Source organism: Acomys russatus, chromosome 5 (assembly GCF_903995435.1).
Source record: "Acomys russatus chromosome 5, mAcoRus1.1, whole genome shotgun sequence".
Classification (NCBI taxonomy): domain Eukaryota; kingdom Metazoa; phylum Chordata; class Mammalia; order Rodentia; family Muridae; genus Acomys; species Acomys russatus.
Window position 1 is genome coordinate 318513 of NC_067141.1, and position 24897 is coordinate 343409.

The following is a 24897-nucleotide window of genomic DNA, read 5'->3' on the forward strand; positions in this document are numbered from 1 at the left end:
CTCATTATAGATGGTTGTGAGTCACCAAGTGGTTGCTGGGAATTTGAAACTCAGGACCTCTGGAAGAGCAGACAGTGCTCTTAACCTCTGAGCCATCTCTCCAGCCATGAAATCACTTTCTCTCTCTCTCTCTCTCTCTCTCTCTCTCTCTCTCCCTCCACTCCTCTCCTCTCTCTCTCTCTCTCTCTCTCTCTCTCTCTCTCTCTCTCTCTCTCTCTCTCTCTCTCTCTCTCTCTCTCGGGTTTTGTTTGTTTGTTTTCAAGACAGGGTTTCTCTGTGTAGCCTTGGCTATCCTGGACTTGCTTTGTAGACCAGGCTGGCCTCAAACTCACAGCCTGCCTTCCTGAGTGCTGGGATTAAAGGCATGTGCCACCATGCCTGTCTGAGATAATTTTTTAAAAGGAGACTAATAAATTTTTCCTTTTTATTTTGTTCATTTCTGAGATAGGGTCTATCTATGTAAGCCACTGCTGTCCTAGAACTCTATGTAGACCAGGTTGGCCCCAAACTCACTCACCAAGGTCCTCTGTCTTCATTCTAAATGCTGGGATTAAAAGTATGTGCCATCATGCATGCTTAATAATTCCCTTTTTTGTTGTTTTCTTAAATTCCTATTTTTAACTAAATTTGAGTTTCATTTTTATCACATACAATTAAATGAGCCATTTGTTCACACATCATATTATTGGATGGCTAACATTTGCTAGCAGCTGATAAATACAATAATGATCTATCAGCAAATAAAACAAAGTTCTTATTTTCAAAGTAGATGATGAGATAAGAAAAAGTTTTTTTTGTTTTTGTTTTTGTTTCTTTGGTTTTTCAAGACAGGGTCTCTCTCTGTAGCAGAAAAAAGTTTTAAAAATTAAAAGCAGGAGGGAATAAAATGAAGCACGCTAGGTTAGAAAAAGTGGTGAAGAAAGTATCTTGGATAGGACATCTCACCAAATGAGGGTTTGGCCAGAGAGCTATCTGAGAAAAGAGTTACAGGCAAGGAGAGTGCAAGGCTCTCAGGGCTGGACTGCTCCTGCATCCTAGGCAAGCAGCAGGACTGTGTAGCTGCAGTGCAGCGAGGCAGGGCACTGAGCTGTGGGTTAGAGAAGACCCTGTGTCTTCTGACGGTCCTCTGAATGACTGGCAAGCTCAGAAACACTAAAGGATGTGAATCAATCTACCTTAGTTCTTCCCAGCTCCTGAGAGCTGTTATCAGCCCTACACAAGCCTCATGTTCTTTGTTTATTCAATTCAAAATATCTCTCTGTCTCTTCAACTGTTCCTTCCTCTGACTTTTTTTTTTTTTTAATGCCCAGTCTCATGTAGCTTAGGGTAGCCTCAAACTCACAACATAGCTAAGAATGACCTGGACCCCTGCTCTTCCTGCCTCTCCCACTGAAGGGCTAAGACCACCTGTGTGCGCCTCCGATTCTTTCAGGCACTCACTGGACACTTTGCCTCCTGTGCACACATAGCTTTGCCAGGCCACTAAAAGCTTGCTGTGTATACAAATAGTTACCTGTTAAGAGGGTTAAGAAGGACAGGCTAGGGTTATGTAAACATTCGTGCTCCTCCCTCCAGGGTGTCCACCAATCAATGAAAGGCACTCCTGCTGGTCTGGTTCTCTCTGACTGTCACACTCCTTTCACTTTGATCTACTACCAACACTAAAGCAGAGGTGAGAAACTGACTTTCTCTTCCATGCTGTGGGAAACCTTATCTTTAGTGAGTACCCCATTCCTTCTCCTGGGTAAGACTTCCTGCAGTGCTGTGGGCCTTCTTTATACATGTTCAGCAACTCCAGAAAGTGCTCTCTGAAGCCATAGATAGCAAAGGTGTTTCTCTCAGAACCTTTCAGCTGTCATTTGAACACTGTGAAGGAGCTGGTGGGGAGCGAGCTCTCACAGGGGGCTATAGGCAGAGCAGCCAAGTTTTCGGTTTAGGCTTTTGGTGAGATTTGAGTTCTTAATACTGGGTACATGTGTTTACATGACAAAATGTTTTGGAAAAAAAATCTAAGTAGGGCCAAATGTTTCTCTGTTCTCATCTGCTTGGCCACACCCTGCTCAATGAGAGGTGGAAGTTCATCTTCTATATATGCAAAAGCAAGCAAATTACCTCTAAGAAGCTATATTTGAAAAGCATAGAGATGGGAAATCCATGACAATAAAGTCTGCTCTTCAGGACAAAGGGCATTCTAAAGTAGTGTTTTGAGGGTGTGGGGGTGGACGTTAAGTCATGTGCTTGTTGAGGATGAGAACCATGGAGTTTTACTTTGCTTTGAGGCTGTGGATCTGCCATTATCACGTGGACTAAGCAGGGGGAAGAGTGTGGAGGAGATGTGGCAAGATGGAAGATCCCTCTGCCATGCCATGTATGGTTACGGACCCAAAGCCTGTATTTCAGATGAGGCTTTAAATACTTTGAAAAGCACATTTGGCCAGACAGTGGTGATTTTCTTAGAATTTTTCTTAGTAACACTTCGGTGGCTTGGTGTAAAATCTAGATTTACCATGCAGAAGTTATCTTTTCTTTCATCTGCAAAGGATTTTACAAACCTGGAAAGTGAGCTTTGTAAGATGATAAGAGCACTGAAAAGGCAAGAACTGACTAAGCCGTGTTGAGAAGAAAGAAATATTACAGCTTTGATGAAGGGGTGTTGTTATTCCTCTTTTATTTAAAAAAAAAAAAAAAAGGTTTAGTTCATTTTGAGTTTCAACTGACTGGTCAATTTTCTGTTCTTTTTTATGTAAATTTTACAATGTTCATTGATATAAGTTCTTTTTGAAAATATATGCATTGACAATTTCATACATACTAATGTACTTTGATCATATTTACCCTTTACTACTCTCTCCCATCTCCCTGCTGCTCCTGTCAAGCCCCTTCTTCTCCCCAACAAGCCCCCTCCTATTTTTGGGTCTATTTTGTACAGTGAGTTTCATGAGCATTCTTGCATGAGCATGGGTGGCTGGCTGTTTACTGGAACGTGAGCAACTAATCAGTGGCTACATCTATGTATGTGTGAAAGATTCTGAGAGGGGGTGGGGAGAAACCACACTGAACTCTGATTCTGCTTGGTTTCAGTGAGTTGAGTACACTGCATTTATTCCCAATGTAAATATTTGCAGTTGTTTAATAGTCTGTAAACTTAAGTTGGGGGCTGGCCTCTCCGTGTTAACTGACATATTCTCAGCATTTGGTATAGGCCTGCCTCAGGATGCATGGGCACAGTGTCTGGTTGGGTCTGACTGTCCAAATAGCCTTTTTTTCTCCTGCCACCCTAAGTTCCCTTTTCATTAACAAATACTTTTTTTTTTTTTTTTTTACTCGTTTGTATATTCCAGTCTATGACAGGGAGGAGACCTTGTCTTGATTCCTCCAATATGTTGTCTACATCTGCAACATTTCAAACATTCAGTCAATATTCGCTGAGTAAATAAATAGAACCATACTAACCTACAAAGAATGTGCCTGGACCACATCAAATTCTTGTCCTTTGTTTCAGCTGGATCAGGATATATTTATTATACTTCTTAACTATTGTAAAATAATATTTGTATTAGGAGAAAGAATTAAGGTATTCTTTTCGAAGAAGTGGTTTCAAATTTTCATTTAAATTGTAAAATAATAGGGACAACTCAAGGAATCATTGATAAGGGATAGATCAATGAGATAACTTGGGCAGCTGTTCAGTTCAGTGCAGTGCAATGCAGCTACTTTTAAAAGGCCCACGAAGGTGTCTGAAACCACATTATTGAGACTGAATTGGGTGGGTGAGAACTTAGGCTACCTGCTGGGTACAGCTAGTGGAGAAATGAGCAGATGCAGTTATATCTGAGATGACAGAAAGAGCAGTGGCTCCTGGGAAGTCGGACTGGGACAAAACACAAAACCTCCAAGACAAGAAAGGGACATTTTTCAATTTGCATCTTTTAGAGTTTCCAAATCATTTGAAGACATTGTACCAAAAAGTAAAGACCAATATGAGTTTGCCTCCTCCAAGATCTCAGTGGTGACTCCCACCTGTCAGTCTGCAGCACTGGGGTCAGAAAGGCAAAGTTGAAAGAAACATGAGCCTACCTCTGCTAAGGAGATGGCACACAGCCAAAAGGGCAGGTAGCTCCTTGCCAGCACTCTCTCCTTCTGGGTCCTGGAGCCAACCCAAGTGCCATTTGTGGCAATGAGGACTTAACCCAGGAAACAGCCTCAGAGTGACATCTGTCCTAAGGACAGGCTGCTATGTCAGGTCAACCTTGAATTTCTGTCATGGCTTTATCCACACTGTTAGGTTACAGAAAATTCTGGGCAGCCCTTTCCCAACCCTGAACCTGGAGAAAACTCTTACATTGGGAAATGTCCTCCTCAATTGTCCTGTATTTATTGTTTTGTGTGAGTTCAGCAGTGGGCTATTATCCAGACAGATCTTCAGAGATCCAGAAAGGCTTCCACCAGCTCTGACCAGTGCACGGAGACCAGAGGCACACGTGCCTATCAGGCACTTAAGATACTGTAACCAGTAAACTGATTTCTCTTTTGTTTTACTTACTCATTTTTATTAGTTCTTTGAGAATTTCAAACAATGGCTTTTGATTATTTTTAGCCCTGCCAGCCACTCCTCCCAGATCTACAGAGTAACTGCTTTCTGGACACAGCAGGCCAGTGCACACATGAACTTACAGTATTTGTAACAGTGTGCACAAGACCCATGCAAGCTCAGAAATTCCAGCATAGGGAAGGGAGGTAGACACACAGTTCCAGGTCTTACCTGAGGAGTTTGGTAATGAACTGATTTTAAATTGGCATTTACATTAACATAAACCGTCTCATGTAGGTAGCCATTGAACACTGCTGAAAGCTGCAAAGACACCTCCTGGGTCAACTACAGCTCTGCAGTTAAAAATACCCCCTTGGGAAAAAGCCATTTATTCAGTCAACAAATATTTCCATATGTATATGGAATGTATATATATTTGAGAAAGGATGCCACCAGGCTGGCCCTGAACTAAAGAAATCTGCCTACCTCTGGGCCTAAAGGCTAACATTATTTTTAAATTGGTTTTAACTTCAATTGGGTCAGAAAACTGGGTCAAAAATGTGTATTCTATGAGTCAAATGTGGCTATAAGTCCCAGGGATGGAAGCATGAATGTGACATAGGAAAATGCAGGTTCACACAGAATTTACAATCTTGTGTCATCAGCCAACCATAGCCCATGAGCTTACTTGGCCTCCTGCCCAGTTTAACACCTTCGTGAACTAACAATGGGGGAGAAAAATGAAACAATACTTCATAACACATGAAATTCAAGTTTCAGTGGTCATCGATAAGGTGTTTGGAAGAACTCCACCATGTTTATTTATTTTATATTACCATCATCCGTGGCAGAGTCAAGTATCACAACAGGGACAATATGGTCCATCAAGTTCAACATTTACCAACCTTCAAACCTCATTCTATTGAAAAGTAGTAGGCTAGGTGCCGTGAGGAATAGTTTGCATTGTTGAACTCAATCTTTGGTAAATACACCTCTCTGACAGAGGGTCTGTTGGTCTCTTTCCTAATAAAATGTAAAACTGAGGCTCACAGTGGTTCACTATTCAAAAGCGGTCACAATCACTGGGTGGCAAATAGCACCTGCCTACTCCATGATTGTATATCTTAACAGGCAATGGGCTTAGCCAGCATCCTAAAGACCAGCATTTCTCTCACTTGAACATAGAATCTAGTTGGGTGGAAAATCTTATTAAAAGTTTGAAATCCACTGGTTGCGCTGATCTTCAGTGGGGCCTCAAGGCTATGCATTTCTGACAAGCTTCCAAGTGGTGCTGCTGGTTCACAGATCCCAGGCTCTGAATGAGTGACTCTCACCTTGGGTTATGCGTTACAATTCTGAGGAGATTTTTGAAAAGTGCACAGACCCTTTCCCCAAAATGCTGACTTAATTGGCCAATGATCCAGGCATTAAAATTTTTATAAGAAGCTTTCCTACTGACCCAGTGCATAGGTGGGATATCAAGTCACGCTCTGCTGTTGGCCCAAAGTACAACCATTCCCATGAGAATCTAAAGACCCGAGTTAGAACCTTGAGATGACAGGTAAAGCCTGCTGATGCCTTTGTCTGAGGTTCATTTTCTTTGCAGGTGAAAAACAAGGAGGCCCAAGCTGGATGATCTCAGAGGACTCAAGACTTGTCAGGCTCTCACACAAAGAGGTGAGACACCGGGTGTGCCTGGGTTTCAAATGTACCCAGTGCATCAACATGAAGGCCAGCTGTCAGGTCCATGGGAGAGAAAGCTTAGCTGGTATCTGGTATTTCTGACCTGTCATTACAGAAATGTTGCCCTACCACACAGCTAGTATCGCAGTTAAAATCATGGTTTAATGATGGCGAGAGTAGTTATGTTTTACTGTAGGAAAACTGTGGGAATCACAAGGAGGAGAAACTCAGTCACAATCCCTGGAACACTAACACTTGATTTTTAATAGCCCCAGCCACGTAAATGACATTGTGATCAAATGACTTCCCACAGAATCAAGGAGGGGGAGGTGGCTGGGAAGGACCTCCTCGACAGAAGCCCTGTTATTATATCTCCAAGTGTGGGCTTGATGGTAATGTGGACTCCTATTGGGAGCATGGAGACTGCAGTCTATAAACAGACACCCTCTAAACATGGACAGTGCTTTCAGGCCTGGCAGGTACTAGGCTACTCTCAGTTCCCTCATCTGAAGATAATCTGAGGTGTTTTGATGTGACCCTGGATCAGAAGCCTCTTTACAGTCACAGGAAGTTGAGAAATGCATATTGGAAGCAATAGTGTGAGGGCAATCAGGAGAATGGGCTGGGCCTAGGGAATTTTGGATTCGGATCCAGCCAATGGATCTTATTATTTTCTCTGTCTGTACACAGAGACAATAAAGTGCCTACTTTGCAGGGCTTCTCTGAGGATTTAATGACAAAGAATCTACAAAGCACCAAAGCACAGTGTTCAGCACACAAGGATGGCCAGAAAATGACACTGAGAGGGGGTGAATAATTATGATCAAACTTAGATGCTTTGGGGTCTTACTACTTTGCAAACAAAACCAAATTTACATGCCCATTTTTGCTTGTCTTTTAGCTGGATTAGTCTGCATGGAAATCCCCAGTGCTGAAACATCCAACAACACTGATGCTAGCTAGCTTTTGTCACCATGGCGATGTTACTTCATGCTAAGTGTTTTCAGCGCCTAACAATTCCTGGTCCTATGAAAGTCTTGTATAAAAATCACCAAACAGCTACTCCTCAGAACTTTTCCAACTATGAGTCCATGAAACAGGATTTCAAAATAGAGATTCCAGAGTATTTCAATTTTGCAAAAGATGTCCTGGACCAATGGACCAGTGTGGAAAAGGTATGGAGCAAATGTCACTCAGACTACAGTGTCTCAACTACAAGAGGTCATAGGCCTCGGGGGTAGTTAGTGGTAGCTGTAGAGAGTTTTGCTGCCATGATGGGGTGATCCATGGAAGTCAATAGTTACCAGTGGCATCTGAAGATAGAGGGGTATCTGCTGAAGTCCCAAAATGTGCAAAACATCCCCAGAACATGGACTTATCTAGCCCACAATGCCACAAGTCAATCATGGCTGCTTCAGAAAGCCTGGGTTATATTAATGTATCCTTTTTGCTTTTCTACTTTTAAACACACACACACACACACACACACACACACACACACACACAGAGTATATATTATATATACTCTAAGAGTCAAATTAGCAAGAAATGAAGTATAAATTCATCCATGAGGGGATGGAGGCTGTAAGAATTCTAACTTTTGGGGGAAAATCATGATAAGTGAGAAAGGACTTGGTCCCAAAGAACTAGGGCCTCAGCATGTAGAAATAAGAACCTGAGCCATTTGCACTTACTCCATGTATGACCTAATTAATAACTGACTTGTGAGTTTTCTGCAGAGAATATGGCTCATTAAGCAAGCTGAAAGATAATTAAAGTACATAACAACTCTAAGTCCGAGGCGGTTTTGCTTTCCTCAGGCTGGAAAAAGACTTTCCAATCCAGCTTTCTGGTGGATAGATGGAAATGGAGAAGAGGTGAGATGGGGTTTTGAAGAACTCGGATCTTTATCCAGGAAATTTGCCAACATACTCACAGAAGCCTGTTCCCTGCAAAGGGGAGATAGAGTAATGGTGATTCTGCCCAAGATCCCAGAGTGGTGGCTTGCAAATGTGGCCTGTCTGCGAACAGGTTAGTATGCTCACAATCCTGGTCACATTTCAACAAGCAGGTTTAGCCACACATCTGAGTAAGCGGGAGACATTTATCTGGGTACAGTGTACTTTTGGTAGCAGTTAGTAACCCTGCTTGCCAGATAGGCTCCAGGAGTCTTAGGTACATTTTGGAAGGCTCCTGCTTTTTCATCACCATTCCTTTAATATCTCCACAGTTAGACTTTGTGACACTGTCATGACAAGTATTTGCTGCTAATGTTTGTGGTCATTCCCACTTCCTGACTTTCTGGCATACTGTTATCTATGCTCGGAACTTCTTTCCCTCACAGCTAAGTACATGGCCAACTATTACTCAACTTTCAAGTGTCAGGTTTCTTTGTTTTGTTTTGTTTTCTGTTTTCTGTTTGGTTTGTTTTTAAACAGTTAATTATTTTATGTGTATGAGGGTTTTCCTTGCATGTGTGCCTGTGTGCTGTGTGCATGCCTGGTGCCTGTAAAAGCCAGGAATGGACGATATCGAATGTCAAGGGAACTGGAGTTAAGAATAGTTGTGACCCACCATGTGGGCACTGGGACTAGAATAGGAGTGTTCTGCAGGAGCAGCCAGTGCTCTTAACCTCTGGGCCATCTCTCCAGATCCCACAATCCCCAGTTTACAGTGACCTTCTCAGACAACCTTATCCTGATGTTTCAACCTGGCTACTATTTTCTTTAAGAACCTGCATGTGTGCACACATGCATTCAGGTGTGCAGGTACCATGGGCCTTGTGGAAGTAAGACAACTTTCAGGAGTCTGTTCTTTCCTTTTACCATGGAATGTGGGGATTGAACTCAGGTTAGCATGCTTGAACAGCAAGCCCACTTTACCCAGTGAACCATCTCACTGGCCTATGACGAAATCCTAAAGTGTTTGAGAAGACACTGTTAAATGTCAGAGTAGTCCCAAGAATTCGAATGTGTTTTTGAAACAGGAAAGGTACTTCATAATGAGCATGAACAATGTGCACCAGCAGTTCTGAAAGTGTGGCCTTGGCCTAGTGGCACAGGTATCACTGAGACTTTGTCAGAAACAAATGCTCTAGCTCCACTCAACATCTGAATCTAAAACTCTGGTGTGCAGCCTGGGAATCTCTGCTTTCACATAGATTTCAGGGATTCTGATTCATGTATTACTTGCGAAGGGTAAAAGCCATCCAGAAGTAAATATTGTCTACCTATCTCTTAAGGACTGGGGGCTAAAAATGGTGTAGCCCAGAAGACAGATGTATGATAAATTCACAAATAGGTAGGGAAGTAGATAGAAACAAAGATAGATGAGAGATTCCTTTTTTTAAAAAATTATATAAATTACGTGTGTGTGTGTGTGTGTGTGTGTGTGTGTGTGTGTGTGTGTGTGTGTGTGTGTGTAGCTGGAGCTCTTGTGAGCTGCTATGTGGCTGTGGGTGCTGGGAACTATCTCAGGTCCTCAGGTCCTCTGCAAGAGCAGCCGGTGCTCTTCACCACTGAGACATCTCTCTCCTGCCCAGATAGATTCTTTTTTTAATTATTTATTCATATTTTATATTTATATATTATTATTAATTTGTTTTTATTACATTGTATTAATTAGTGTTCTCTAGAGAAACAGAACTGATAGTGGATCTCTACTCATACAGAAACAGGATTTATTAGAGTGGTTTACAGGTTATGGTCTGACTGGTCCAACAATGGCTGTCTCCCAGCGGAAAGACCAAGAATCCAGTAGTCATTTAGTTTATGAGGCTGGATGTCAGTATACATAAGAATCCCAAAGACATTGGCTCCAATGCCAGTGAAGGAATGGACTCGCAGAAGAGTGTGAGGGCAAGCAGGCCAAGAGCATGCACTTCCTTTCCCATGCCCTTTATAAAGGTGGCCCCCAGGAAGTGTGGCCCAGATTTAAGTGGATCTTGTCACCTCAAAAGATTCAGATTAGGGGGAGTCTTCCTGCTTCAGATGATTCAATCAAGAAATTTTCCTCAGCTGGGTAAGGTAACCTCAGCACTCAGGGAGGCAGAGGCAGGCGGATTGCTTTGAGTTCAAGGCCAGACTGGTCTACAAAGCTAGTCCAAGATAGCCAAGGCTACCCAGAGAAACTCTCTTTTGAAAAACAAAAAACGAAAAAAGAAAAAATATCCCTCACAGGTATTCCCAGCAATCTGAATTTTAATTAATGCCAGATGTAATCAAGTTGTCCAGCAAGAAGAGGCTTCCCATTCCCCCTCAAGTTAATGGCCTCTTTTTCTTTTACTATCATTGTTACATATATAAATAGATAGATGCACAAACACAGAAATGCAAACTGTTGAGTCCTTTGTTTCAGAGATGACCACTTTGTATTGGATAACAATTTGGGTGCTCATTCCTAGGAGGGGCTAAATCCCGCCTCTTGGCAGTCACTAGTTGCCTGTAGTTCTCTGTCTAGTGTTAGACCTCATGAGACTTCCCCCCTTCCATGTTAGCATGTCTATTATTCTGGCAACATATTCATTCATTCTTGAAAAAAAAAAAGAGCTAAGATGTATTACATTTTATTCCAATAAAAATGCTTTATCTCATTTAGTCCTGGAATAATCCTTTAAAAGACACAGTTTTATAAGCCCACTTTTACAGAAGCAGAATCTGAGGCTCACAGAGGTGAAGAGCTTAAGTGAGGCTGAAGTTTATGGGTGTCTGGCTTCGGGACACCAACACACTCCCCTTTACCTTGCCATTTACTATAGGCAAGAAAAAGAAAACAACCAGTGCTCCCATGTTAGGGCAAAGGGGCCACAGACTTGGAGGCCTTTGGAAAGGCAAAACCAGAACAATGGAAGACAGATTTTTTTTTCCCTCGTTAACTCACTAAGGCATTCTGAGACGCACAGACTGTGAATATACCAGCTACACTATCCTAACTACCATAGTAGAGCTTAACCTTGCTTTTAAGCTTTATTTCTTTTCGTTTTCTTTAGGGACGGTTTTAATCCCAGGAACCACTCAGCTGACCCAGAAGGACATCCTCTACAGACTACAATCTTCAAAAGCAAAGTGCATTATTACCGATGATGGTTTGGCCCCAGCAGTAGACGCTGTGGCAGCCAAGTGCAAAAATCTCCACTCCAAACTAATTGTGTCTCAGCACCCCAGAGAAGGGTGGGGGAACCTCAAGGAAATGATGAAGTGAGTACCCTTAATTTTAGAACAGTATTGCCCCATTACCAAGGGAGGCAATAATGAAAAAAGCATCCAACTCAGTAGCAGTGAGGCAAATGAAAATGAAAACAATAAAAGAAAAATCAGTGGTTATGACAGGACTAACAGCTGACAGTGCAAAGCTTTGAGGTAAGAAGGGGTCTGGTAGAAACAAGTAAGGGAGTGAGTAAATAAGCAAGTAAGTAAATGAATAAATAAATATGAGAATAGTGATAAGAAGCTTATTAAGGAGTTTTCTGTAAAAGAAGGGAAGGATGTAGGGTTGAGCAGAAGAAGAAATTAATTTTCTGTGTATTCTCTATGAAGCTCTCAGCTAACACACTGGGAATTCTGGGCTTTGGATCCTCAGGGCTGTGACAATCTACAGTAGGCCCTCCTGATCCTGCACACCCACAATGATCAATTTTGGATGAGGGCTGTCCCAGACAGATGCATGATCTTGAATGCCGCTGTTCATATCACAGGAATAGAAGGATGGAAATAGAGGTAGCCCTTACCTTAGGGCTGAATCCAAGTTGCTCATTCATATGCTGATGAGGCAGGCCCGGGACAGGTGGGTTTTCAAATCCTCCTCTGAGGTCACAGCCATGCATAGAAACATAGATTGTCCTTTGCAGGTATGCCAGCGACAGCCACACCTGTGTGAACACAAAACACAACGAGATGATGGCCATTTACTTCACCAGTGGGACAACTGGACCTCCTAAAATGATCGGACACACCCACAGCAGCTTTGGTTTAGGCTTATCAGTCAATGGAAGGTATTTTCATAGAACTGTGGCTAGGGCATAAAAACTGCAAAAAGAGTGATGTGTGGACTAGCCTTTAAAATTTGTTTTCCAACAAGTTAGACATTTAAGAAAATGTATATATTTAAATTTTTACATACATTTATATGCATGCAATTCCTACCAATGCAACAAATTTATACAACAGGGATATTTGTATTCCAGGTTCTGGCTGGATTTGACAGCCTCAGATGTGATGTGGAATACTTCAGACACAGGCTGGGCAAAGTCTGCATGGAGCAGTGTTTTTTCTCCATGGACCCAAGGAGCATGTGTGTTTGCACACTATTTGCCCCGTTTTGAGTCAACTTCCATCTTGCAAGTAAGGCAGAACAGCGGAGGTTCACGGTTGGAAATGTGTTAGCCTTAGAGGTGTCACTCATGGGACTGGCAACTATAAAGTACATGCAGAGGTTGGGATTCTTAAAACATCTACATCTGCAAAGTCCATTTACAGGAAAATAAAGTTTCACGTTGTGCTGTGCCTCCGGCAGATTTACACTTCAGCTGAGACAGCTTGTTTTTTCTAAACTGCAGACCCTCTCCAAGTTCCCCATCACTGTCTTCTGTTCTGCACCAACTGCCTACCGAATGCTTATACAGAATGACATAACCAGGTAAGACATGCTGGTAAACAGACATTCAGTCACGGGAGAGAGGGTGAAAAGGAAGTCAGAACATGACGGACATTTCTGTCCGAAACCACAGATCTGACTAGTCAGGACAGGACTTGGTGTTTTCTTTTCTTGCTTGCTTTTTTTTTTTTTTTTAATTTAATTTTATCTTATGTGTGTTGTTGTGAGGGTGTGAGATCTTGGAGTTACAGACAGTTGTGAGCTGCCAGGTGGGTGCTAGGAATTGAACCCGGGTCCTTTCATAGAGCAGGCCGTGCTCTTAACCACTGACCCATCTCTCCAGCCCCCGACTTGGTGTTTTCTTTCTCTTCCTCCTTTGCTGTCTTGATGACATTTTGCAGATGGTTGCTGTGTCTGGAGCAGGCTCTCATTAACTTGGAGAGGAAAGGAAAGATTAGATCATGTCTTGAGCTCTGAATGCAGTGATTATGATTTTTACAAAGGAGGGGGTGATTTGATCTTTGAGTTGAGAGAGGAGTCAACTTTGCTCCTTTTTTGCAAATTCTCCCAGAGAACAGAAGTGAGAATGCACTCTAAATCCACCCTGAATCCATTCGAATTGTTGCTCTGAAAAGAAGATACTGGTACTGTGCTCATAGTTCAGCACTTCTGTTCTCATGCATTGATGTAAAGCACAGCTCTTGCTCCAAAGAGAGCAATACGCAGTTTATTCTGAGCCAAATGTAACTGACTATGGGCCAGGGATATGGATTCAGATGGCCTAGATTGATATGCCCCACGGTGGAAGTGATTACATAAACAAAAAGAAGGCATAAATCAGTGCATTTGTTAGGGCATCAGACAGGCAGCCCACAGGGAAGCCAGAAAGGGATCTCGTCTGTGGCTTTCCAATGTTACAATAGTCTCAGTTTTAGAGTTTGTGAAGAGTGCCAAGGATAATGTTGGCACTCCATCCTTGGCATTCCATCTCACCACTCATGAAGTGCGGTCTTCCACACAGATGTGGGATCTGCAAAGAACTACAATTTGCAGTTGTGAAGTGATTTTTAAGCAATGATTTAAAATATCATTATAGAGCTGGGTGCAGTGGTGCACTTAATCCCAGCACTTGGGAGGAAGAGGCTGAGTTCCTATCTATCATCCATTTGTCTGTCTGTCTTTCTATCTATCTATCTATCTATCTATCTATCTATCTATCTATCTATCTAAAGATAGGTGTGTGTGTGTGTGTGTGTGTGTGTGTGTGTAAATATGGGAATAAGTTTTCTAAAGATGGCATCGTGGTTTTTTGTTTTTTGTTTTGGTTTTTTTTTTTTTCAATAAGTGATGCCTTCTGAAAAAGAAGGAAAAAAAGAACACAAGAAAAAGAAAAGCTGGCATTACAGCAATCTGCTTATGGTGTTGGGTGCTACTTTATATTAAAATAATGCTCTTATGGTATTAGATGCTACTTTATATTAGAATGATTTTTTTTCTTTTTGGTTATACAAGACAGTGTTTCTCTGTGTGACCTTGGATGTCCTGGACTCTTTATAGACCAGGCTGGCCTCAAACTCACATCAATCCACATGTCTCTGTTCCCAGAGTTCTGGGATTACAGGTGTGCCCCACCAAGCCTGATTATTAGAATGATCTTCCTATGGTGTCAGTATTACTTTATTAATAATCTTATTGGGCTGAGTGTATATTAGAATGATCTTATAGCATTGGTTGTGACTTTATTAGATAAATCTTCCTATGGCGTCAGGTGTTACAGCAATCTATTTCTGGCATCAGGTGTTACTTTATATCAGAGCAATCTGCTTATTCTGCATTAGTCCTAATTCCCACATTTTGCCCTTTCTCCTTCTCAACCTAACCCATTCCCTGTTTCTGGAGAAGCTATAAGCTCAACAGTCTGAAGCACTGTGTGAGTGCTGGGGAACCCATCAACCCTGAAGTCATGGAACAATGGAAAAGGAAGACAGGCCTAGACATCTTCGAAGGATACGGACAGACGGAAACGGTAGCTGCCCCACTGAAGGCAGGGCTGGCTGTGATTACCCGGATAACTAAAAGCCAAATTGTCTAATGTGTCCTTATGATTGCTAGAGGGGCAATGAGAGGTGTGGTTAGGAAACAATGTTTTAAAAAGAAAGAAATGCTTGAGAAAAACTAATTGAAAAAAAGGGAAAGAGACCTCTGTAACATTTTTGAGAAAAAAATGATTAACTGGTCAAGGTGAGGATGTCACAATATTTTTAATGAGAGAAAAAAAGCATTGGATCTATGTTACTAGGGATGTTCTAAAGATTCACAAGATATAACACTGTGAGCAAGTTTCTGTTCCCCAAAAGAATTAAGTCTGTTGGGAGACACCTTAGAAAGCAGATGCTAAAGCATTACTGTAACCTCAACATCTCAGGTAGAGGGAGGAGGATCAAATCAATGGCGTTTTCAGTTACATTGTGAGTTCAAGAGCAGCCTGGGCTATGTGAACAAGAAAATACATAAATAATAAGATAAAATAAAATGGGCTCTTTAAAGAACTCATGCAGATAAATTGTGTGTGTCAGGGGTGTAGCTTAGAGGTACAGCACTTCCCGAGCATGTGTGAGGCAGCAGTTTACTCCTCAGCACCAAGAGCTCCAGAGAAGATTAACAAAGTAAGGACAAAGTGGTTATTTTGTAGCAGAAACGGTGACAAGCTCTGCAGAGAAAAGGAAAAGCTGAACATTTTGTGTGTGTGTGTTTTATTTATAAGGTTTGAACTTTAAAACCCTGAGAATTATTACCTAGAAATGTTGAAATTCCAAAATTAAACAACTATAAAAATTAACAAATTACTTAAAAACACTTAAAAAGCACAGTGACCACTGTTCTCATCTAAGTATGAATGTTAACATACTCATATAATTTATTTTCTTACATCTCTATAGCCTATAGTGGTAAACTGTCAATCTCTCCATTCCATAAGAGAGATTTCATGGGCTTTATGTTGACCCAGGGTCACAGTTAAGCTCTTTGATGAATGAATACAGAATAGATGAAGTAGTATTTTACATTACTTTTAATATTACCATATTTTCTTCTTCTCCATACCTAGGTGCTAATCTGTGGGAATTTCAAAGGGATGAAAATTAAGCCTGGCTCAATGGGAAAGCCTTCTCCTGCTTTTGATGTGAAGGTTTGCATGTCTCCTTCCAGGAGAATGTTTCCTATCCCCTCTCACATTTTAGATGTGATAATTCCGTGCTACTTCCATACATTGAATTCTATACCAAAGAGAACTGGGTGAAAGTGTTGGCTTAATAAACTCTTCCTATTTTGCAAACATCTATATTGTGGCATGGATTCTGGGCATTTACAAGAAATTACCCATTTAATTTCCAGATAGAAAAAAAAAAAACAACCTAAAGATATACTAATAATAGGACCATTTTGCAGGTAACTATGCAGAGAAATTAAAGGACTCACCCAAGTTCATGCAGCCAGAGCCCCTCGGGCGGGAACACAATCTCAAGCAACCTGACTCCAGTATGCGGGCCACAATATGTGGAGAAGCATGACAGGCCCTGCTGAAGGGATCAAGCAGGCCCGTAGTGGCTGCAGCACACACCTCTCTTTTCGCTGGCCTGCCTGCCTGCTTCCAGGCTTTCTTCAACTACCATCTGATGCCTGGATGGGGTTAAAGTTTTCTCAAGTCAACTCAGCCTCAAAAGTGGGTGTGGACAAAGGATTTACACTAATATAGAAAAAAGCAATATTGGCAAAAGGAGATCAATTTCCAGAGAACAAGGCCCAGACCTATATGTAACTGAAGCTTAGTTGTAAGACTAGGATCCGTGCTCCTCAAGGTCAGCAAATCATACAAACCACAAGGTCACTTGCTTGAAATCTTCTGCTTATTTCTCTTCCCTGGTACACCTGACTTAATAAGGTGTCACTAGACTCTGCAATCCATGCTTACTTAACAAAGACATATTGCTAAATGACAAAAGCAGGTTGCAAAACTTCATAAGGGATCCTAGTTTTTTTCCTGCCTATAATTGTCCCAAAGAACAGCACTGAAACATGGCGATTGCTAGCTGATGGAGGTGAGGAACATTTTCATTCTTCTTTCATGGTCTGGTGATTTGCATTTTATGCAATAATGACTTGGGTAAATAATGCACTTAAGAATTTAAAGAACATATAGAATATTTTTTAAGCCTATATTCTGGCCAAAAGATTCAAAGGTAAAATCCTAGTTGTGGCATTAAACTAAAATTCTGTTAAATAAACTGTTCCATTTTATTCTAGATTTTAGATGAAAATGGCACTGTCCTTCCTCCTGGACAAGAAGGGGACATTGGTGTTCAAGTTCTTCCTGAGCGGCCGTTTGGCCTTTTTACTCATTATGTGGTAAGAGCTTTATTTTTAAAAACAGTTTTCTATTAATTCTTCAAAAGTCTAATTCTCGCCCTTGGGATACAGAAGCAGGAAGGCCACAGATTCAAGATCATCCTCAGTTACTGCGAAACAGGTGTGAGGCCAGCTTAGAATACCGGAGACCCTGTATCAACCAAAGTGTTTGGTCACGATTCCTATTTTTACAAAACAAACCTAGGAACTCTGCCCTTCCCTGAGAGATTCATTGCTTTCAATAATAATCCCACAGACAGGCAATTAAAGAAGTAACATTTTTGCCAAATAACACATTGTTGCCTTCTCCTTGGAAGGGAACCATAAAAGGAGCTCTTAGCTATGCTCTCTTAAGACCTGTAGATCCTTTTCAACTAGCCAACAGCACACAATTATTTTTCTGACATATGATTGGCTAGCTCTCTTCCTACTCCAGAGGTGGTAGAGAAACACAGAATGGGGCCACAGGGTTAAGTAAATTCATTTCACCAGCAGCTTTGTTATCTCTAGCCATGGTATACAAAGTAGAGCAAGGTTTATATCAATATACTAAGAGGCCTAGATCACACCTGCCAGTGAACTTTATGGAAGGTGGTTTGCTTTCTTAAGCCAGGTATAAAACTGGTCTTTTCTTATGTAAACCAAACCAAACCAAAAACCACATTTGCTCTGAATTAGGCATTGTGTGCTTTCTTTAACCCTCCTCTTTTTTCCTGCCTGTGTTAGCCTTTATTTAGAAAAAGGCTTAGTTTTGCCTAGTCTCCAAATCTTTGGGATGCTGCACGTTATCTTATGATCTATATAAAACAGTCTCCAGGAGTTGCACCAAGTCTTTGTAACTGCAAAACTAGACCCATGCTCAGAATTCATTCCTACTGTACTCTGCATCTTCATCTTGATGCTTCTCAGAGGAGCCAAGCTTTCTTTTTCTTTCAACATTAAAAAAAACGACTGACCAAAGAGTCACATTCATAATAACACTAACCAAATGCTTTTTTTTTTCCCCCAGGATAATCCTTCAAAAACAGCTTCAACTCTACGGGGGAACTTCTACATCACTGGAGACAGAGGATATATGGATGAAGATGGCTATTTCTGGTTTGTTGCAAGATCAGATGACATCATCTTATCCTCTGGGTAACTTTCTTTTCCGTATGTGAATGTCTGTTTACCAAGCATTCTGGATGAATCTGTAACTCATCCTTATAAGTTCCTGTCATGTTTTCCTAGTTACCGAATTGGACCATTTGAGGTAGAAAGTGCCCTGATAGAGCATCCTTCCATTGCAGAATCAGCTGTTGTCAGCAGCCCAGACCCCATCCGAGGAGAGGTAAAAGAACTGACCATCTACTTTCAACTTTGATCATCTAAAGACATACTTCATTTAATTGTGTGGTCTTGTGTGTTATATACATATATGTGGATGTCAGTTCCCTGTGTAGGCACATACGGATACTGATATACCTTCTTCAGTCACTTCTTCACTCTTTTTTTTTTTTTAAACTGGAGCTCACTGCTTAGGCTAGGCTGGTTGGTAGACCAGTAAGCCCCTGCCCCACCTGCCTCCTTCTCCTGAATGCTGGTGACCTACACTGTTGTGAGTGCTGGGGTAATAACTTACACTGCCAAGCTTGGCTTTGTTGGTTTTTTTTTTTTTTTTTTTTTTTTTTTTTTTTGCATGGGGCTTGGATACAAACCCACATTGTTAAACTTAAGCAGCAAGCACTTTATTCACTTTTAAACAATATTTTACTTAAAAATTAATTACTTTACCCTTTAATGTTGCCATAAAACAAGGATGGCTCTCCTTCCATGATTATTTTCCTTAAGTGATCTTTTATGCTGGAGGTTAATGTGTTGTGTCCATGGGTGCCCCAGGCTGTTTGAGGTCTTGAGCAGTGCTTATGTTAGCCCCATTTTACTATGAAAGGGAGTAGCTGAGGTCGATGAGAGGAGGGAGCAGATCAAGTTTTTAAAAGGTCTCTTCACTAAATTTCACTCACAGGGTCTTAGCTCTTCCCACACCTTGTTGTCATCATCAGTTCTGTCTACCAAAGCAAATGCTTATTTGGGAGAGGGTGGGTGTAGAGCCTTTAGGAGCACAGTTGGCTTGGCCATCACTAGGTATCCCAGAATATGATACAGCCAAGATCTGTAGGTGGGTTACAGTTCCTCTATAGTCTTGGTGTAATGGTGACATTAGCCAGAGTGAAGGGAAACTCCGGAAACTCCCAACACTGGTGAACTGCAACATTTCCTGGCAGAGGACAGAGGTGGGTGCCTCAAGGCATCCATGTGCAAGACAGCAACGTGCTGCATGCCACAGGCAGCTTTTACGTTCTGCAACAGACCTGTTCTAGCCAGTTTGACTCTTTCTCTAGGAAAGGACCAACCAGACCTTTGATTGGGTAGCAAGTTCCAGAAGAACTGATCAAAATCACATGCAATGAAGACTTAAAGACATTACCCAAAATACCGGTAGTTTTTATATGCCTATGCATTGTTTACTGCAGCCTGTTTTAAGAATTCCTAGTACAGTTAAGCCAAATTACATTTGACAATCTTCATGAGTTTTAACTTATTCTCTGGGATTATATAAAAGCATTTTCTTAACCGATATGTTATTGTTTTCTTAGTTGGTTTTCATACTTTAATATATTTTTAAAGAATTTCACAGGCTGCTTTGCTTTGAAAATTTTATTTTCAGGGAAGATGTAACTTAATGATGGGGAGCTTGCTCAGTATGTGCAAGGCTTGAGCTTTGATTCCCCGTCAGTCTCATTCTCTCTCTTTCCCAGTAGTTTATGTAAAAAATGATTTTATTATTATTATTTGCATAGGTGTTATCTGCATATACATCTGTGTGAGGGAATCAGATAACAGATCTCCTGGAACTGGAGTTACAGGCAGGTGTGAGAGCTGCCATGTGGGTGCTGAGAATTGAAACCGGGCCCTCTGGAAGAGCAGCCAGTGCTCCTAACAGCTGAGCCATCTCTCTAGGCCCTAATTACTAAAAATTTTAAATGTGTGCTTTCTATAAGCTATTTTCTTTATCTACCAACTTTACTTACAAAAAGGTCGTGCGATACAGTCTAGGAAAGATGCTCTGTCTCTGCTTCAAAAGTGCTGGGACTGGCCTTGCCTATGGCAGCCAAGAGTCTACCACACGGCACACCCTGCTCCTGGTCCCTATCATCAGCTATTGACCAGAAAGGTGCTTTTTTGTTCACATTCTGCCATGAGACCAACATATGCGTTAAGAGTAAAACAAATCTGTGTAAAATACATATAATAAAAATATAGACTGAAATAAGAAATATCAGTGTCACAAAAGAAAGCAAAAGCCTGGGGAAGTTATTCTAAATCAAAGGATATTAAAAGACATGACAGCAACAAAATGCTAGAATTACAAGTGTGCATTAGTATGCCTGGCGGGATCTTTTTTAAAAGACAAAAATTTCCAATAAGGATTATGGAGCTAGATGAGTCTTGTTATTTTAGAAAATAATGTTTACTAATTAAATGCTGTTTTTAAAATATTAGAATGTGGAAGGATGTAAGGCGTAGTGAAAGGACCAAAAGCAGGCAGGCAGGCAGGCGGGCGGGCGGAGGGATACCTCAGAGGTTAAAAGTACTTGCTGTTCTTGCAGAGGACCTGGGTTCAGTTCTCAGTACCTACTGGGTATGGGTGTGGGGGAGGGGGTGCTCAGAACGCTCTGTAACTGCAGTTCCACAGTATCTGGTGCCCTCTTTTGGCCACCATGGGCACCAGGCACACACACAGTGCGTGCGCGCACACACACACAAAACTCTCATACAGATTAAATAAAAACAATGGAGAAATCCTTAAAAAAATAACAGGTTACTGAGATGGCTAAACCTTTCAATTCCTCAGCTCGCCGAACTCTAAGAATCTGACCCAGGCCGCAGGTCACTGCTGGACTTGGGCTTAGGCAGTCATGAAAATGTTCTTCACTGGCATCTAGTAAATAAAACATCCACAGCTACTAATTACATGCCATAGGACGAGATTGATCAAAGAAACTTAACTTAAAAAGCCACATGTTGCTAGTGGTTGCTGGCCATGGACTGGTCCAGCCACAGACACTGTTCAGAAAAATCTAAGAGTCTTCATAAAATTTCAGAGAAACTTAAGCTCAAATGATTAAATTTTTTCAAAATTACATTTATTTATTCCCCCCAAGCCCTGCTGCCACTCGTGTGTGTGTGTGTGTGTGTGTGTGTGTGTGTGTGTGTGTGTGTGTGTGTGTGTGTGTGTGTGCTTATGTCATGGTGCTCATGTAGAGGTCTTAGGACAACTTTTGGTAGTTGGCTCTCTCCACCCACCACGTGAGGGCCAGGAATCAAACTCAGATGTCAGACTTGGAAGCAAGTGCCTTTCACCCTATGTCATCTTGCTGGCCCAACAAGAAAGGTTCATGGGTTTAAAAAAAATAATCAAAGCAAAGCAAATAAATGAAAGCACCCTAAGCCTGTGTTCTTTTCTCCTATACCTGAGATCTATTGCTTGTGATGGCTTCGTATGTTCCAACTATTATTCTAAGCCTTGCATTTAGGCCAGCTTTTCAAATCCGTGCTTCTTTCACAAAGAAAGAAACTGAAGAATAGTTTATCAAGATACACAAAGTGCCTTGGGTCTGGGTTGTCTAACTTTAGTGTTCTTGTTTAGTGTTCTTGTTTTGTTTTGTTATTTTGGTCTTTTGGTTTTTTTTGAGCCCTGGCTGTCCTAGAACTAGCTCTGTAGGCCAGGCTGGGCTGGAACTCAGAGATCTGTCTGCTTCTCCAAGTGCTGGGGTTAAAGACCAGTGCTACTATCATCCACCTCAGTTTTCGTACTTCTTTCTTTCTTTTCTTTTCTTTTTGTTCTTTTTTCTTCAGAGCTGAGGACTGAACCCAGGGCCTAGCAAACACTCTACCACTGAGCTAAATCCCCAACCCCTTTCTCTTAACCATAATGTTACAACGTTTTTTTGCTAAGTTAGTATTTTCTGTAATGGCTTATAAGAAGATAAAGTACATGTCATCAAGGCTATAAAAGTTAACATGTGAACCAATGTTTGTAAACAGTTTTAATTTTTCCAATTAATGAAAATGTTCATAAAGTTGCAAAAATAAACTAACAAAAATAAATAGAATAAAATTGTACTCAGAATACATGCATAGATACATAACTTGCTGATATCAATATGTTAATTAGAAATATTAAAAAATTTAAAAAATAAAACAAACAAAAAAGGGCAATTGATCATAAACTGTTAAAAAAAACAAAACAAAACAAAATACTCCCTGGTAAACAATTTTCAATGTGAAAAAATTGTTGTCAATTCTCCCCAAATGGCTTTTCTAAGTGACTGTTTCAAATAAATTCTGATTAAGCTTTTCTCTCAGATTAAGGAGTGCAAAAGATAAATTCAGTAAGATTTAAGTTTCCTAAGTACAGGGCACTTAATCATGAAATAGTTGTAAGGGCCTCTCTCCACTCTAGCCCATGTTAGGATCTGGATTTGGTGCCAAATACTGATCGCCTCAGCTAGAATTATGCATCTCGAGAAAGAAGTAAGTGGAAGTTCTGGCAGTGCCCAGGGAAGAATAAAACAGCCAGCATCCTACTCAAACTTCTTTTTTTTTCCATTAAAGGTTCTAAAACTCTAGCAGATCTCCGAAAAACAGTTCTAGGAAGGACTGACTTTAGGGAGCAAATCTGTGGGCATAGCAACAGCCATCATCATTTCTACTCCCGCTTGTCAGTCACGTCAGTGGGTCAGAACGAGAGCAAAATGGCTGATGGTGTCACTACGGCTTTGTATAAAGAATGCATGTAAGGGCTCAGAAGTACTGTCAAGTATGCACAAGTCTCTGGGTTCAATCCTTACTGGAGAGAAAAATAAACCAAGTGTAGAAGTGTAATCTAGTACTTGAGAAGCTGAAGACAGGAGAACCACTGAATTCAAAGCCAGCCTGATATACATAACAAGACTAAAAAAAAAAACAAAAAACAAAACAAATAGAACACAAGGTCTGAGTGAGGTGTCTCCTTCAGTAAGTGCTGGGCTGAGCGGGGCCTAGAAGCTGGGCTGTTACACAAGAGGCTGTATTTAGTGTGCTGCCCTGTTTCCAAGGGAAGTTAAGGGCAGAGGTAATCAGATTCAAATCCGGACACACATTTCAAAATGTAGTCAGAGCAGGGGTTCAAGGGCGATCCTGAGCAAAGCAGGCTGCAGTCACTCTAGATACAGATCACCTGGGTGGCTTAGGAACATGAGCACACAGTGGGGACTACACCTTGTCCCCACTGTCCTCTACAGTTCACTCCACCAGGTAGATTCCCAGTGAGAGAAAGCAGACAAGACATACCAAGGCACGGGTAATGCATAACTCATCTGTGGCTCTACACATTTACTTTAGGTAGTAAAGGCTTTTATTGTTCTGAATCCTGATTACAAGTCCCACAATCAAGAACAACTGAAAAAGGAAATTCAGGAGCACGTGAAAAAGACCACAGCACCTTACAAATACCCCAGAAAGGTAGGCGCCCTTGTTACAACCGGTATTTGTTCAATGTTTTGGGAAATTTTCAACCTTTTGTTTTTTCCTTTTAAATGACCTTTCTCCTTAATATGCTACACAAGAAGGTCTAAACAGAATGACAATAGATAATCAACATTTTTTAAATTAAATGGAAGTCCCTAACATAATTCATTTGATTAGCTCATAATACTAAATGTAAAAAAAAGAAGAAGAAAAAGAAAAAGAAACAACAACAACAAAACCCAACCTCAACCATCCTTTCACCTAGAAGTCAAAACAGAGCTATTACATAACTGGCCTGAGCTGAAGTTCACAAGTGCTGGACTAACTTCTTCTCTCCCTTAACACCAACAGGTAGAATTTATCGAAGAGCTGCCAAAGACTGTCAGTGGGAAGGTCAAAAGAAACGAACTGAGGAAAAAAGAATGGAAAACCATTTGAACTCCTTGTACTAATCATCCACACATCTATAAACATGGTGTCTACAAGTCTGCGGGAACGATGGATGCTCTAAGCAGACAGCCTTTAAACTGGACTTGAAGTACTCTGCAGTTATGACATCAGAGGCTAAAACCCAAAATCAAATAGCGTTCATGCCAATGTCCCTGTAATCTGGTAACATGAAATGAATGTCATCAGTTGCTGAGACCTTTTAAAATCAATTTTAGGAGCAGTTTCTAAACTAAATCTCTGCCCCACTGGTTTTCAAAACTTAACTGAAAAATTTTAATATGATAATATACAAATCAGAACAAATCTTCAAACTTTGAAAATAAAAAACTAAAAAATTTGTTTTTAGAAAACTGTCATAATTCTTAGAATATTTACCTAAAAGTTGAGTAAGAATTTTATTACTCATATTTTTATTCATGTAATTTAAAAATAGTTTGAAATTTCCTTCAAGGTCTAACTACAAAAGACAGCTGTCCTGCTCTATGGCTTCTTAATAAACTTAATCTAAAAAATATGGTTTATAAAAACATTGTTCTTTGTGGTTCTTTATGCTTGGGAATTGAAGGAACAAGGATTCCTATATGACCAGACAACAGATTGTAGAAAGACAACTATGGGCAAGAGTGTGAGTCATGCAGTCCACTTCCCTTCCGTCTCTGTGACCTGCTCGATGTAGCTGGCTGGAG

The 24897-nt window shown here is 40.9% G+C and overlaps 1 protein-coding gene across 4 annotated transcripts; it reads left to right on the forward strand.

The window, feature by feature from the left end:
- The first annotated feature begins 1576 nt into the window (after positions 1-1576).
- Acsm3 (acyl-CoA synthetase medium chain family member 3) lies at positions 1577-24283 on the forward strand. 4 transcript variants are annotated; one of them, XM_051145131.1, is made up of 14 exons: positions 1577-1672; positions 7116-7389; positions 8035-8245; positions 11202-11409; positions 12060-12203; positions 12396-12552; positions 12768-12847; positions 14705-14831; positions 15912-15992; positions 17108-17209; positions 18219-18346; positions 18440-18539; positions 23636-23755; positions 24113-24283. In XM_051145131.1, exons 2-14 carry the CDS (start codon positions 7189-7191, stop codon positions 24197-24199), a joined length of 1746 nt encoding a protein of 581 aa, XP_051001088.1. In that variant the 5' UTR covers positions 1577-1672; positions 7116-7188; the 3' UTR covers positions 24200-24283. The 4 variants fall into 4 exon arrangements, with proteins under 4 accessions (XP_051001088.1, XP_051001089.1, XP_051001087.1 ...); XM_051145132.1 differs by lacking the exon at positions 1577-1672 and adding an exon at positions 1689-1719; XM_051145130.1 differs by lacking the exon at positions 1577-1672 and adding an exon at positions 6134-6208.
- The last annotated feature ends 614 nt before the right edge of the window (positions 24284-24897 follow it).

Bases quoted from the DNA above. Each gene is read 5' to 3' on its own strand.
- Acsm3 (XM_051145131.1), top strand. From the start codon at position 7,189: ATGGCGATGTTACTTCATGCTAAGTGTTTTCAGCGCCTAACAATTCCT. The intron at 12,553-12,767 runs GTAAGGCAGAAC...TCTAAACTGCAG, and splicing joins AGTCAACTTCCATCTTGCAA to ACCCTCTCCAAGTTCCCCAT. The intron at 23,756-24,112 runs GTAGGCGCCCTT...TAACACCAACAG, and splicing joins CTTACAAATACCCCAGAAAG to GTAGAATTTATCGAAGAGCT.